The sequence below is a fragment of the Belonocnema kinseyi genome, chromosome 10 (assembly GCF_010883055.1).
Source record: "Belonocnema kinseyi isolate 2016_QV_RU_SX_M_011 chromosome 10, B_treatae_v1, whole genome shotgun sequence".
NCBI lineage: Eukaryota > Metazoa > Arthropoda > Insecta > Hymenoptera > Cynipidae > Belonocnema > Belonocnema kinseyi.
The window spans coordinates 31,737,796-31,754,658 of record NC_046666.1 but is presented as its reverse complement, the minus strand read 5'-3'; the positions used below and the strand labels follow the sequence as shown (position 1 = coordinate 31,754,658).

At 27.6% G+C, this 16,863-nt stretch overlaps 1 protein-coding gene across 3 annotated transcripts in view; it reads left to right on the top strand.

The window, feature by feature from the left end:
* The first annotated feature begins 2,743 nt into the window (after window positions 1-2,743).
* LOC117182287 (disks large 1 tumor suppressor protein-like) overlaps window positions 2,744-16,863 on the top strand; it is a 398,897-nt gene continuing 384,777 nt past the window's right edge. For 2 of the 3 annotated variants that reach the window (XM_033375411.1, XM_033375410.1), the window contains exon 1: window positions 2,744-3,054. In XM_033375411.1, the coding sequence (XP_033231302.1) occupies window positions 3,033-3,054 (22 nt within the window). In that variant the 5' untranslated portion in view covers window positions 2,744-3,032. The remainder of the gene's footprint in view (window positions 3,055-16,863) is intronic. The other variant, XM_033375412.1, reaches the window with a different exon arrangement.

Sequence of the window (16,863 nt, the reverse complement as noted above, 5' to 3'; positions counted from 1 at the left end):
AGCTAAAAAATTCGAAAAAACCGCGACTTTGTAACAATTATCTAAGAGACAATATTTATAAAGAAAAGTAATTTCATTAAACAATTATGTTTGTCAATTTGAATTAATTATTACCTCACTCTAATTGTAAAGTAAACAGAAAGTGGAAAAATTTAGAAGATATTGCAATTTTCTAGCATAATTCAAAGAGAATATTATTGAAAGTAGTAACAAATGATTTAAACAACGTATGTAAAAATCTGGTTATACGTATAAAGTAGAATCTGATGTATTATAAATAATCTGTACAGTGGAACTCTTTAATAGTGCCTATTTTTGGGCTGACGATGGGTGGGAACTGACTCATTGTAGCCCGGTTCGCTTTTGTTTGTTTACGCTTGACTGCTCCCCTGAGTCACATCCGCAGACCCCCCGGCCCTCGCGTAGTTCCTGTTATACCTACATACGGCGCTGCATCAATTCACGGAAGAGCGATAGAAGGGAGGGCTATTGAAGGGTTTCACTGTATTTAAAAAACTGCAAAAAAAATCATAATTAGCGCCAAAAGCTCGTAAAACCCATTTTTTTGCTTATGCGATTTTTTTGAGACACTATAAAACATACTTATGGCGGTGATATTTAAAAAGTAATTATGAATTTGTATTCTATAGATAATAAAAAAGAGAAATATCGAGTTCCACATCGATTCACCTGACATTGATGAGACTGAATTAAGTATACAAAAACGTTTCTTTTTCTTATGCAAAATAGTTCAATCTTCAGTTAATAAATCAATTTTTAGCCATAATTCTAAAGAGATGAAATTTGAATTAAAATAAAGAATTTTCAAACAAAAAAATTACTGACACAAAATAGTTACATTTTTAGCATAAAAATTACTTTTTCTCAAAGCTGTTGAATTTGGTACGAAGTAGGTTAATTTTGAACAAATTAATTGAATTTTCAATCAAAGAGGATAAAGTTTCAGCGTAAAACTTTTCAACTAAAGAAATTACACCAATCTCTTGTCTTCAGTCCCCCCGTTTTTGGATTTCCTATAACTGCTGGCCCTCGCAGTTTCTCGGGTGACAGAGCAACAGCCTTTGCGAATCTCTCCTCGGAAGGGCCGCAGTGCGCGAGTACTCAGTTGACTATATTGCGCAATATTATACATTCCAATTGGAGATGTTTCATGCGGTCCGGACTGTTTACGTTTCGATCCCCCCGAATTCAGTCCAAAGTTATTTGCATGCAACCTCCGAGACTGGAATAAAAATGAGAGTTTGGTGTGATTTTCCAAAACCAAGAAATCAAATTTTCAACAAATTGGTGTCGTTTTTAAGCAAAAAGATGAATTTTCGACTAAAATGGTTAATCTTTATTTTTCAACAACAACAAAAACGAATTTTTAACCAAATACTTAAATTTTCAAACAAATTATTTTCAAATAAAATAATTTCTGAAGTTCCTATAACAAAGATTAATTTGGCACCAATTAATTAAATTGTCAACTAAAAAAGGATCAATTTTGAGCTAAATGCTTTTCAAAAAAAGAATTTAATTTGTTACAAAATCGAATTTTGAACAAATTATAGAAATTTTCAACCGAGAAGGTGAATTTTCAACTATAATGATGAATGTTCAAATGGAAAAGTTAAATCTTTCATTAAGAAATTAAGTCTTAACGAAAAAAGTTAATGTCTAACAATATAGTTCAATTTTCAACCACAAAATTTAATTTTTTACCAAAGTAGTTGAATTTTCAGTCCTGAAGAATGAATTTTCAACACATAACCGTTAAATTTTCTATCAAAAAATAACTATATAGCAAAATTTTGAATTTCCTAGAAAGAAGATTAATTTGTCACTTACTAATTAGATTTTCGATTTTTTAACAAATTACTGAAATTTATAACCAAAAAGTTTAATTTTGAACTGAAATGGTGAATGCTCAACTGGAAAAGTTCAATCTTTCGTCAGAAAATTAATTTTCAACCAAATAATGAATTTTCTACCAAAATAGTTGAATTTTCAGTCCAAAAGATAAATTTTCAACACGCCGGGGTTGAATTTTCTACAAAAAAATGTATTTTTAACAAAAGTGTTAAAATTTCATAAAAGAGTAGATTAATTTTTGACAGAATAATTAAATTTTTAATTAAAAAGGGACACATTTTCAATTAAAGGCTTTCCAATAAAAGAATTTCATTTGTTGCAAAATAGAAAATCTAATTTTCAACAAATTATTGAAGTTTTAAACAAAAAAGGTAAATTTTCCACAAAAATGATGAATGTTCAAATGGAAAACTCAAATCTCCCGTTAGAAAATCAATTTTCAACATCAAAAAAATACTTTTTAACACATTTTTAAAATTTGTTGACAAAGTAGATCAATTTTTCACCAAATAGTTGAATTTTCATTTTAAAAAATGGGTTTCTAGCGAATAATATTAACTTCCTACCAAAAAAGATCATGAAAATTCGAAAAAAAAGAAATGTTTACCACCCTGACGCATACATATTTTTATTAATAATTTATGTTGAAATTGAATAATAGTATAACACAAAATTGCTTTCTGGTAAACGAAATATAAAAAAAATGCAAAATAAATAAAAAAATTAAATCTTGTCTCTCTCATCGGCTTATCGGTCGAGCAAATAATTTTAGTGAATTTTCGCACTACCGACAGATGTCGCAATTTTTCCGCCAATGCTCGGATTGGCGGAAAGAGGATATCGCAAGGGATGGTAGTGGTGGTGGTGGTGCGTTTGGATGCCCGGTCAGTTTCCGACGCCATATTGTCCTGGTGTGTTTATATTCGTTTGTTTAGTACGTTTTTTCAACTGCCGGGCGTTGATCATTTATCGTGTTTCGTGCGTGAATCGTTGCAATCGAAGGCACAGTCGGTCTCTGTGATATTCGTGCCGCGAATCGCGTTTTCAAACCCGTGAAGTGTGACAGTGTTTATTCGCCTGCTGTGAATTCGAATCATTGGAATCCTATCAACCCCTGAGATTTAAATCGGCGTTCGAAAATTACTGGACCCAGGAAAATGCCCGTCCGCAAGCAAGGTGGTAAGCCAGTATTAATTAGAATCCTCTAGTCAGCCAAATTTATTGATTTGCGAATCGTGGCAGTTTAATTCGCTTTGAGAATCAGAGGTGGAGTGCTTTCGGGTCACTCGGTCAGCTGTCAACCGAACTGTCAGTTGAACTCTTTTCGAATGTTGACATTCGATTTGGGAGGTTTCGTTTTTCTTGAAAGTTTATTTTTATTGTTCTCATGACTTTGGCAGCTTGCAATTTCATAATTTGGCTGGCTGACAGTGACATTGTGATTCATATTTTTAGAATCGGAAAATCCGTCTCGGAACAAAAACAAAACACGATGTCGACAATTGGATAGTGTTTATAAGCGATAACAACCAGAATCTAGTTTTCAACAATTTAAAAGTTTTGAGAATATTTCAGTTCTTGGCAATAATTTTAATTATTTTTCTACAAATTTTATAAACAAATATCGAGCTTTTCTGGGATTAAATATGTTCTCTTCGTGAAAAATAATTTTCGCAATTTTTTTTGAAATAAAAAAAGTTCTTATACATAAACATGAATATTTTGTTTATTAAGTGTGGTCATTACGAAAAATACTGTTTTTTACTAAAAACCTGCTGCAAATGAGTTTATGTTATTTAGCTGACCAGTTTTATTTTAATTTTATCATTTCATTTATAACTTACAAATAATATATACAATTGCCTTATATTCGTATATGTTAAAAAAATGTTTGTTACAAAAAATCCTACGAATAATTGTACGACATTACCTGGTTGGAGTTATTAATTCGATTTGAACGTTTTTTACATGATTATTAACAAATTATGTTAATTCCATAAATTCTTTTTTTAACAACCACTTTGACATTTAGAAAATTTTTGTTAACGACTCCATTTTTTTGCAACTAATTATATATATATAAACTGATATGATAAGAGGAAAGATACTCTTTACAAATAATATTCCAAAATTTACAAATTTCCAAAAAAAAAAATTTTATATTTAAAAAAATAATGAACATTTCTGAGATTAAATATTTTTTCTTAATAAAACATCATTTTCAAATGCTGCCCAATATTTTTTGAAATAGAAAGTTTCTACACATAAATATTAATATTTTTTCATTAAAAAATTATATTGAAGTTATATTACATATTATTATATATTATATTTATTATATTCATTGCGTTATATTCGGATTTTCATCCAGAAAAATACTGTTTCTTACAATAAAATCTGCTGAAACTTACTTTACGTTATTCAGCTGAAAACATATATATTAATAAAAAAATTTTTTGTTATTACAAAATAATTTTAAAAAATTCGTTATATTGGTATAATTTTAAAGAAGAAACCGTTTTTTATGAAAAGATTCTATGAATAATTTTATGATGTTATTTGGTTGGAATCATTTATTGAAAATCAGCGATTCAAATAGTTGTTAACAAATTTTGATAATCATTATGTATTATGTATTATGTATTCTTGAAAAACTACCCCTTTTTGCTAAAGCTTTTCAAATATACGATATTTTGAAATAAAATTGTTCGTTTTACATTTACAAAAATGAATGATCTGTTTTGAATTATTATCTATTATAATTAATTTAACTTTTTAAAATTCGTCCAATTTCAAATTAAACTATTTAGCATTTAAATAAAACCTTAAAGATAAAATAGTTTTCTTTGAATCTAGATAAAATTAAATATTTTGAAAATTAACTATAATAAAGTACGATACTCTTTTTCCCACATTCATTTCATGGGATTTTATGGAATTTCTAGAGCGCTGTAGGGAATAAATTAAAATCAAAGGACATCAAATAATTTAGCAAATTTTAAAGGATTTGAAGTTATTTGAAAAGAATTCAAAGAATTTCTTAAAAAAGAGATTTCATTTCAAAAATTTGTTGAACTATCAATATTTAAAACTTTTTATGATGCGTTTTTAAATACATAGGTTTTGATATTATAAAATAAAAATTCTTTATTGTCAGATATCATTAAAAAATCATTTAACATCATTTAAGAACCATACAATATCTTATTAAAAGATTGTTTCTTCTTTTCTAAATTTAAAAATAAACTTTCAATCATTTATCTATTTTTCCCCTTTTTCGTCAAAAAGGCCCCTATTTCCCTCTTTTCGAGGTTCTTTTGCCGTGTGATCCGCGAGTTTCCTACAATTTGCAAATCCTGAAAATATTCTAGTTTATTTAATTAATTTTATCTATTATTGGATTACACTTTAAATTGTTAAATTATGGTGTATGTAATATTTGCGAGGTGGTTGAGTTTGTTTCGAATTTATAATTTTCAGGTTTCTTGGGGTCTCGAATTTTATGATGATCGTTTTGATTTGGGATATAATCGATTATTTCATAACAGACACAATAATATTTAAATTGAGAATGAAACGCTGTAGAAGAAAAAACTGTTGTTTAATAGTAAATTGTTAACAATCGGAATCTAAGGTTCATAAAAAACACTCTCAATATATTATTTTATGTTTAAAAAACGATTTTTTATTTAAATTAATATTGAACAGACCCACCAAAGAATAATAATAGTTTTCTTTTGAAGAATACAATTTATACACAATAGACTACTATTCAATAAAATTTTTCGTCTTTATAAACAATTATTTAAAGAAATTCACTTTGGCATTTCTATGCACATCAAATTTTTTTCTGCGAAATAATTTCTTTTTATCTAAAGAACAAGAATAATACACAGTAGGCTGACAACCAAAAATATTTGCCATTGTTATAAATAATTTTTTATAACAAATTCACTCAGGGCAGTCCAAACTGCAGTGGATAATCTTTAATTAAAACCACAAATATACCTCAAATAATAAACTGTAATTTTAATTTATTAAAATATATAGTGGCTCAACAAATAATTAAATTAAATTATTTTTTTTACATACATACATTAGTATTTTAAATTGATGATTACATGCTGTAGGTTCATTATTTAGGTACTATAAGGTTATTTTCTCTATCGCAGGCTGTGGTTAATAATAAATTGTTTACAATCGGAATCTAGCATTCAGTAAATTAAAAGCTCTCACTATTTTATTTCATACTTTTTCAATTTTTCTAAATCTGAAATTTATACCCAACAACTAAATCCAACTGCAGAACATATAATTAAACTTAATTACTTTGATGAGAAATTTTAAAAACGAAATTAGGGTGCTTGTAAACAATTCGTGATTTCGTATTTCAATATTCTGCTTAGGAATTATATAACAAATTTACAAAATTTAATTTTAAATGTAATGCATTCGAAATAAATTATTCATAATTTTGTATACTTCTTTTCCAAGTGGATCTCTATTATTTATAACAATTCTAATAATATAACAGTTTCATAATATAGTATCACGAAAAAGCAATAACATAATATGATAATGATGATAGAATATACGTACTTCATTATAAAATATGCTGATATGTTACTTTAGAGTTTAAATCATAGAATTTTGCAGTTCAATAGTTAAAAGATAATTCTGACCCCTAATCAAAAATCGATGGAAAGCAATTCCAGGTGTTTTGAAAGTATTCGTTTGAGCGAAGACTGGTATTTATTATTGGCGTAGTGTCAACATATTGGGCTTTTCATTACTTTATTTACAAAGTTAGAATCAACTGTAACTTTAACAGTTAAAACCTATTTATTTATATATTTAAGGATAATAAAATTTAAAACAATATTAATGAACCTGAACTTCTGAACGCTCAAATGAGCGAAATATTTGTTTACATTTCTATTTTTCCCATAAATATTGTTCCAACTGTAATTTAAAATGTGCATTATAATTCTTTTCCAATAATAAATTATTTCCAATATAAATAAACACACATTTAGCACTTTTTTTATTACAAAGTCATCAGGAACAAATTGCGTTCATCTGAACGTTCAGAACTTGAAGCACATACAATATTATTCATATTAATTCTCTGAATTCTGACATCATAAAAGCATTATATTTAAATTTTGCTCCTAATTATTACAAAAAGCAAAAGAAAAGTTCTTAGACCGGAGATTTTTCTGGAAATCAAAAGTTCTAATTTTCTTCAAAAAAATAGGCAAGATACAAAAAAGTTTACAGAGCAAAGTTTTTCTAATCAAAAAGATCTACGCAAATTTCTTTGACCGCTTTTTGATACATTAAAAAAACATTTGTTAATTATTCAAAAAGACAATAATTATTTTCCAAAATTTTTCAAATATTAAAAAGTGGTACAAGAACGTTTTGGAGTTCTCTCAATTTGTTATTCAAAACATTTTTTAAATTTTCCTGCGGATTTCGAAGGAGTGCGAAATTCTTCACCAGAATCGTCAAGGAAAGTTAAGTATCTTCTTTCGTCGAAAAATTACAGCACTTGAAACAAAATTTGCTACAGTTTTTTTAAAACAAAATAACCAAATTTCAAGCTTTTGTAACAATCAGAGTAAAATTTTCATCTGCAGTGTGCTGCTTCAAAGTGGTCCGGAAATTGATTTTCGCGGATAAATTCTTTTTTTTTAATACTCTTCATATAATTCCGCATTGATCCCTCCAGGCCGCTTTTCCATTTTCACTTTGCGTAAAACTTTTAATTGATAAACAATTTTAAGCAACAATTTTATCATTGTCAACTAATTTTAAATAATAAATAATTATCGAACTTTTTTGGGATTAAATATTCTCTCCTAATAAAATTTTTTTTTTAAATACCTCCCAGTGTTTTTTGAAATAAAAAAGATGCTACACATACATAATAATATTATTCTATGAACAAATTATATTGAAGATTGCGTTATATTCGTATGTTCATGCAAACAAATATTGTTTCTTACTAAAACCTAGTGCAAATAACTTTATGTTATCTAGCTGAAAAGGTTTATTTTATTTCAGAGATTTTATTTGTAGTAACGAATATTATAAAAAATTGTGTTATATTTGTTAATTCTTTAAAAAATGTTATTTTTTGTTTACAATATAGAGCTTGGACGTAAAAGCATTCTATAAAATCGAAAGCACTGTTTAACGATAAAACAAAGTTCTACTCCCAAGCTTAAGTATTGCTAAATAATTGAGGACAGAAAAGTTTGATTAAAAAAAGTTATCTACATTCGAGAAAATGGAGGCGAAAGTTGAAATCCTCAAAGGTGGCATTAACCTATAAAATTAGAGCAAACTCGGCTGTAGATTTCGATACAAAATTGAAGCATTTGATCGACAATTCATGTTTTTTGTTAAAGGTTCGTTTTTTTTGGGGTAGAAAATACATTCTCTTGGTTGAAAATGTAACTATCTTTTTGAAAAGGCATATGTTTTGTTGATAAATCGTTTTTTTGTTAGATAATCAATTATTGTTGTATTAATAATGCAACAGTCTGTTTGAAAATTAATCTGTGTTAGTTCAGGATTCAAGTCTTGATAAAAATTTGTCTATTGGTTAAATTAAACTTTTTTTATATTTTAAATTTAAATATTTTTTGGCTAAAATATAAACTATAGTTAAAATTTGAACTTCTTTCTTAAAAATTCATTTTTGTGCTCGAAGATTCATAATTGTAGTTCGGTATTTATCTTTCTAGTTAACAAATTAAATTGATTTGTTTCAAAAATTCAACTGTTAAGTTACAAATAATTTTTTTTTTAATTCAAATTTTCGGGTTAAAAATTTAACTGGTTTGTAAAAAAAATCATTTTTTATAATTGAATTTTTTAATGATAATGTAACCATTTCATTTGTGGTTAAAAGTTTATCTTTTCATTTTTTTTAATTCAACTATTTGATTGGAAATGTATGTCATTTGACGAATGTCCGCCATTTTTCGTAGAAAATTGGATTTTTTACAAATAAAAATTTCTCTATTCCATTCTTAATTAAAATCTAATGATTTTTTTCATTTCAAAAATTCAACTACAGTGTTTTTATAGCGCCGATTTCGGGACTGACGGTGGGCGGGAAATAACTCGTTATAGCCCACTTCGCTTTTGTTTGTTCACGCTTAAATACTCGACTGAATGACAACCGCAGGACCCTGCTCATCCCGCGCACCTCCCGTTCCACCTACCTGGGCTGCGGCGTCAATTCGCGGAAGAGCTATAGAAGGAAGGGTTACTAAAGGTTTCACTGTATTTGGTTGTAAATTGATGTAATTCATCGAATGTCTGTCATTTTTTGTAGAAAATTGATCTTTTAGTTGAAAATTCAACGGCTTGTTTTTTTTTTAGAAAGCTCGCATTGTTGGATTGAGAATTCAACATTTTAGAAACAGTTTTGTTGTTGTTAATTGTGTGACAAATCTTCTTGGTCAAAATCGCTACTCTTGTTGGAAATTCATCATGTGTTATTGGAAAATTTATCTCTTTTGGTGTCTTTTTTGGTCACATTATAATCCAAAATATTCTCTCTAAATTTCAACCAGTTAAATGTTCTACTAGTTTCAATTAGTGGCTCAATTCTAGCTATGAAACCGTTTTTTTTTAATAATTTACAGTTCCTAACTTATCAGTAAAAACTACTGATTCATAGCTAGAATTGAGTCACTAATTAAAATTAGTAAACATTTTAACTGATTTAAATTTAGAGAGTTAGGTTATAATGTGTACATTTATACACAGGGAGTTAATCTTTTGAAATTTTTATTTCTTTATGTTTATTTAAGTAAATCTTTTTTAGAAAATTACGAATTTTAACGAAATTGCTTTAAATGTGGAAATAAAGCTGATATAATCGAAGGGCCGGTTAAAAATTAGGGAGGTTTATTTAATAAAAAAATCGCGATCAGCAAATTTTTAGTTGAAATTGTTTCTTTATTCTTGTTATAAAAAATAATTTGTATATGTTTATCAATTCTTCACTTAGGAATACAAAATTAAACAAAGTAACATCTTGTAGAAATATATCTATTACATTATTTGCAGGTATTATGTGACTTTTAATTAGCATAAGATTCTAATAATTCAGCCTTGCAGTTTAATGTGTTTGATGTTCAGAACGTTCAAATGAACGAAATTTTTTACTGATGAAGTTTCATACCAGAAACAGTGCTAAGATATTAGTTAATTCATATTACAAAACATAGATTACAAGAAAAAACTGAAATTGCATTTATTTAAATTTTAGTTGGAAGAATGTTTGTAGATAAAATAGAATTGGGAAAAATATTTCGTTCATTTTGAACATTCGGAACTTCGGGTACATTGCAGTTTTCCTATAAATGATCTCTGATGAGGAGATCCAAATTGATCTTGAAACATGTTGATTCCGTAGTAGTATAAAAAAAAGAGAAAGAATAAGGAGAAAATGCGAGGTTGCTTTGGGTTGGCTTTTTCCTTTTTCTCCCTCTTTTTACATTTGCTATTTTTTTGTCTATGGTGGGCCAAAAATAAGGCAGTTTTAAAATCTAATTTTTGAATTGTGAATATTTTTTATGCTTTATTTGCATACAAGTATTCATATGAAAGTAGATTTCATTTCGATCTTTAATAGCATTTTTTAAATAAAGACACCAGCTCCTGATTTATTCCAATATGCAGGGTTTGCTTATGAATATTTCAAGAGTACTTTTAATTGAGGCCAAATCATTTTCACCTCCATTTCTTGAAAGAAGTCTTTTCATTTAAGTCTTTGTATAAAGCAGAAGCGGCGGATCCTTTTTTCTAGAGGGACAGTGAATATACTTAAGCTGATAAATATTCAATAATAAATACTGTTATAAAATTAATATGGTTAAAGATTTCACAAAGGTTTCAAGGCTTACACAAAGATATTAATTATTTCTAAAATATTTCATAGCTTTTGCAAAGATTTCGGATAGATTTCACATAGATTTCGCAAAGATTTCAGGTATATTTCAAAGATTTTAAATATTTAATAAATGTTTCAAATACTTCGCAAAGATTGCGGGTAGTTTAAAAAGATTTCAAAATGACTGCAATGAGTTCCCAAAGATTTCATAAAAATTTCTATAATTTTACAATTGTTTCCAAAATATTTGAATTATTTCGCAAAGACCCCAAAATTTTTTTAAAAATTCACAAAATATTTCAATTATTTCAGATGATTGAAAAGATTTTACAAATACTTCAATTATTTCAAAAAGCTTTCAGATAGATTCAATATAGATTGGACAGAGATTTCAATCCTTTCCCAACGATTTCAAAGAATTAGCAAATATTTCGGCTAGAATTAAAAGATTTCACAAAAGCATAAATGATTTTCTAATGAAGTCACAAAAGCTTCGGTAATTTAACAAAGGTCACTAAATATTTCAAGAGATTTTACAGAGATTTCAAATATTTCGAAAAGATTTCGAATAGATTAAAAAGATTTCAATGGTTTCCCAAAGATTTCATAAAGATTTAAGTAATTTGACAAGTATTACCAAATGTTTCGCAAAGATTTCACAAAGATTTCATAAAGATTTCAAAGAATTCGGGTAGATCAAAAATATTCTACAAAGACTTGAATGATTTCCCAACGATTTCCAATGATTTCAGAAAGATTTCCATGATTAAACACATCTAAAATATTTCATCAAAGTTGCACAGAGATTTCACATAGATTAAAAAAAATTTCACGAAATATTTTTCGTGAAATATTTCAACAAAATATATTTCGACATTTTTATTTTACCCATAAATATTCTTCCAACTGAAAATTAAATTATGCATTATAATTCTTTTTCAACAATAAATTATTTCCAATATAAATTCACAAACATTTTAGTACTTTTCCTGGTTTGCAAAGTCATCAGTAACAAATTTCGTTCATTTGAATGTTCAGAACTTGAACCACATAAAGAGACTTCAATAAATTCCCAAAGATTTCACAAAGATTTAAATAATTTTACAAATATTACTAAATATTTTTCAAAGATTTCCAAAGATTTTACAAAGATTAAAAAAATATTTTAATGATTTTCCAAAGATTTCATAAAGATTTCATAAAGATTTCAAAAAAATTTCAATGATTTACCAAAAATCTTACAAATATTTCATAGATTTCGCAAACATTTTGATGTGGTTGAAGTTCTGAACTTTCAAATGAACGATTTTTTTTTACTGATGACTTTGCAACCTAGCGAACGTGCTAAAATGTTTATTAAATTATATTGGAAATTATTTATTATTGTAAAAGAATTATAATGCATAATTTAAATTGCATTTGGAAAAATATTTATGGGTAAAATAGAAATATCGAAAAATATTTCGTTCATTTGAACGTTTAGAACTTCAAGTACATAACATTTCGGATATATTTGAAAGATTTCAATGATTTTCCAAAAACTTAGATTTTTCCAAAATTTCATAAAGATTTCGCAAACATTTCGGATAGAATGTGCTTGAAGTTCTGAACGTTCAGATGAACGCATTTTTTTACTGATGACTTTGTAAACTATAAAATTGGCTTAAATGCTTGTTCATTTGAAAAGTAAATAATATATTTACCACAAAAAAAATTATAATGCATATTTTTAATCGTAGCTGGAAGAATATTTCTGGGTAAAATAAACTTGGAAAAAAATATTTCGTTCATTTAAACGATAGATTTTAAAGATGTCAATGATTTTTCAAAGAATTCACAAAGATGTAAATATATAAATAATTTCACAAATATTGCCAAACATTTTACAAAGATTTCGTATAGATTTTATAGATTTCCTAAAAATTTCAAAGTTTTCGGATATATTTAAAAGACTTCACGAAGACTTAAATTATTTCACCAAGAATTCATATAGATATCAAAGGTTGCATAAAGATTTGAATGATTTTACAAACATATAAAAAGACGAAAAGAGAGTATCTGTCCTGGAAAAATTAAAAAGATCCAATGAATTTAATCATTTGATTTCTGCCTTGGGGGGGGGGGGAGCTTGTGCCCTAGGGCTTCGCCGCCTCTGCTATAATTAATGTTTTCAATATTAGCAATTTCAGAAATGTATACATTTTTGGATTGTTTCTTTTCCTATTTGGAATATGTAATAATGTAAACAGATTGGTTCAGAAGCAACCACAAATGATTTTGAGTGTTTTTGAACTAGGGCGTGTGAACCGTTTTTGTTAATGTAGGCTCAGTGCTGCAATAATCCATCGGTAGAGCTGTCGGCGTTTGGTCGACTGCCAAGAAAACGAAATAATTTCAGCGTTGGCTACTGCTTTTACCATAGTTACAGAACGATTCAGGGCCACGAGGTCGACTGTTCTTCAGAAATCGGATCAAATATTCTTCAGCTTATGACTTTTAGACCTGTGCGTAATCTCATATATTATATGGCTATTATAGTCCCGCGCTTTTAAGTTGTCGGCTTTGGCAAACACAATTTTGCCTTCTATCGTTAAGACATTATTTCAAACGCTTACGCTAAACGAGGCATGTCGTAAATTACACCCTCATAACGAGATAATGTCAGCCTCATAAAACTGTCGTTTCCTTCTCTTTATTTCGCAGATTTCTTACTGTAGAACATCGATTAGTTGAATCGTTATGTACATTCACCCCTTTCACATTATTCACTTCCTGTTTTTCAGAGAAAAAATTAATTTATGGCTACAAAAAAATCTATAACCATTTTAAGTACTCACTAAATCTGAATTAGTTAAAATTGAACTAATTCAATCAGTACACTCAATTTTGACTGGAGAATTAGTTACTTTCAGGGTTTTGACTAATGAATTAGTAAACAGTCCACTGTTTGCACCTTGCCAATTGAATTAGTAAAAAAAAGACTAATTTTTATTACTCATTTCTAGCGTTTGACTAATTGAATTGGTTAGACGAAAGTAACTAATTCAATTAGTTATTTTGACCAATTATCCGTCGCTAAGTCCTTGCTTCTAAAATTAGTCAAATTTGACTGCTAATTAGTTAAATTTAACTCATTCAGATTTAGCGAGTACTTTAAAAGTTTTGAGGCTCGGAGATTGAAATGTTGAATTTAGAACAATTGTAATTTGTACATTTTAAGTTTTGAGTCTTCAATTTTCATTGTTCTTTTTTAAATAAGGAAATGCAGCTTTTAATAGTGGGGCAACTTAAAACAAAAATCATTTAAGACTTGATAATTTTGACTCAATAAAAACGTTCCGAATCGAATAATTAAAAATAAAATCCTTTATTATCAGACAATACCAAAGTTAAACGTCTATAAATTAGAAAAATTTCTTTATTATCAGTTTTAAATGTGTAAGTTCTTCAAATGATGAAGAATTTTTTATGGGAGATTTTTAAATTAAATTTAAATGATAAAAGCTGCCCAAAAAAGTTGCATCCCTCTAGCACAAGTGGAACCAAACCAGAATTGATACCTACATATTAAAACATTCTGTGAAAAGACACTATCTCAAAAAGGCGAAATGTTTTGCTAATAGTGGCCGAATTCCATTTCAAAAATATCGAAAAAAATTTCATCGTTCTAACGCAAATATTGGGTATAAAAACACACTACATTGAAAAATTAACATTTTTTCTATGTTAATTTCATAATTTCATTTCAAAATTTCATACATCTAGAGCATGTGAACTAGGGTGGACCAAAATTGCATGGCAAAATTTTTTCGCATACGACCCCCTCCCCCCATTTTTCCCCAATCCGAAAAAAGAAATTCCCTATTTTTTAAATTATTTAATTATTTTAATTTCAACAGGTGCCGGTTTAGACTTGAAGTTTCCCATGTAAAATGCCAGAATTTTATGTATCAGACATATAAGCTTACACCCCTAAAACACCCCACGAGTAACTGAAAACTGTCCTTAAAACCAATAATGTAAATTCTTAATGAAATCGACCTTTTGAACACTGTATTCTTCTCTTTTTTACTTACAATTAATAATATTGGTCTAGTGGAATATTTATTATAAGCTGCTCATTAATATTTAATTATTTAAACAAACGGAATTTGTTTAAATAATTTTTTCTTCGAAAATTCATTTTTTCCCCTAAAATTTATTACTATCAGTCTAGTGGAATATTTATTAACATTGATTAATTAATTTTTCATTGTTTAAATAAATGGAATATGTTTCAATAATTTTTTATTAAAAATTATTTATATTTCTTCATTGGAATATTTATCAACATTGTTTGATTTATTTTGTTAAATGTTTTTTTATAAAAATTATTACTTAAATATAACTGATAAATTAATTATTATTCAGTAATTAATTATTACTGATAAATATTCCACTAGACACACAGTAATAATTTTTATTTTTTAAAAATCCGAAAGGAAATTATTTAAACACATTCTATTTATTGAAATAATTGAAAATTAATGAACTAATGTTAATAAATATTCCACTAGACCAATAGTAATAAGTTTTAGGGAAAAAACGAATTGAAAATCAATATTATTTAATCACATTCCATTAGTTTAAACAATTAAAAATTAATGAACTAATGTTGTTAAATATTTCAGTGGACTAATAGTAATAATTTTAAGGAAAAAAAACAAATTTTCGAAAAAAATTTAATAAAACAAATTCCATTTGTTTCATAATTAAAAATTAATTAACCAATGATAATAAATGTTCCACTCGACCAATATTAATAATTTTAAATAAAAAAATAACTCATATGTCTAATACATGAAATCCTTCATTGGAAAATTCTCTTCAGGCCTCCATACTTCCCCTTACATTTTTCCAAACTCTAAAAAATTATTTTAGAAACTAAAAAAAGTTATTTTTCTCCATGCATTGTATATATGAAACTTCAAGTCAAAACCGGCACCTGTTAAAATAAAAAAAAATGAATAAAAATGAGGGAATTTCTTTTTTCGTATTTGGAAAAAATGGGCGGGGGGGGGTTGCCCTCTAAAAAAAGCGTTTTTGAGTCACCCTAATGTGAACCTACCCTGAATCAATCCCTGGAGTTAAAAAAAATCTGTAAAAGCCAATAATTAGAAAAAACGAATTTTTCCCCGATAAAGGCAGAATTTCATGTCAAAATTACTGAAAAAAATTTCGCTCCCCTAGCGCATGTGGAACCCTCTCAAAATGAGCCATTATATTGTGGACTGTCGGCTTTCACATGTGCTAGAAAGAATAATATTGTTTGCATATGGCATGAAATGCATCAATTACCACTGGCAAAAATTGTCGACTTTTTAAATCAGTATGTCATTAAGGATTTTATAAATTTTAGGGGTGGTTTTTGAGTTAGTTCGGTATGCACTAAAGGGATGGAACTTTTTGCATGAAATTCTGTCATCAAAAATGAAAAAATTTCGACTTTTCAAATTAGCATCTTTATATGGAATTTCCGAAACCTCAGAAGTTGGTTTCACATGCATTTTAGGTATAACAATTTTTTAGAGTGCTTTTGAAATAAAATACTGCCATTATTAGAAGAAAAATTGCGTCTTTTTAAATTAGGGTCTTCTTATTATAGGATTTTAAAAACTTTAGGGTTTGATTTAGGAATAAAACTACTTTCTTCCTATACTTTTGGCATCAATTTCTGCTAGCAGCCGCGAAAACATTTTCACTATTTAAATTAGTTTTTTTTTACAGAAATTTTTAAACTTTGGAGGCTGACTTGGGGTGAATTTGACATGCGCTAAAGGGATGAAACTTTTTTGGATACTTTTAGCTTGAAATTCTTTCATTATCAATAAGAAAATTTCGAGCTTTTAAATGTCTTCTTATAGAATTTTTGAAACTTTAGGGGTTGATTTAGACTTGATTTCAAATGCATTGGAGGGAATTAAATTTTCTGAAATGCTTTTGCAATAATATGCTGCCATTTTCACTGATAAATTGCTACTTTTTAAAACAGTGTCTTTTTAAAGAATGCTTGGAACTGTAGGGGTTGTTCT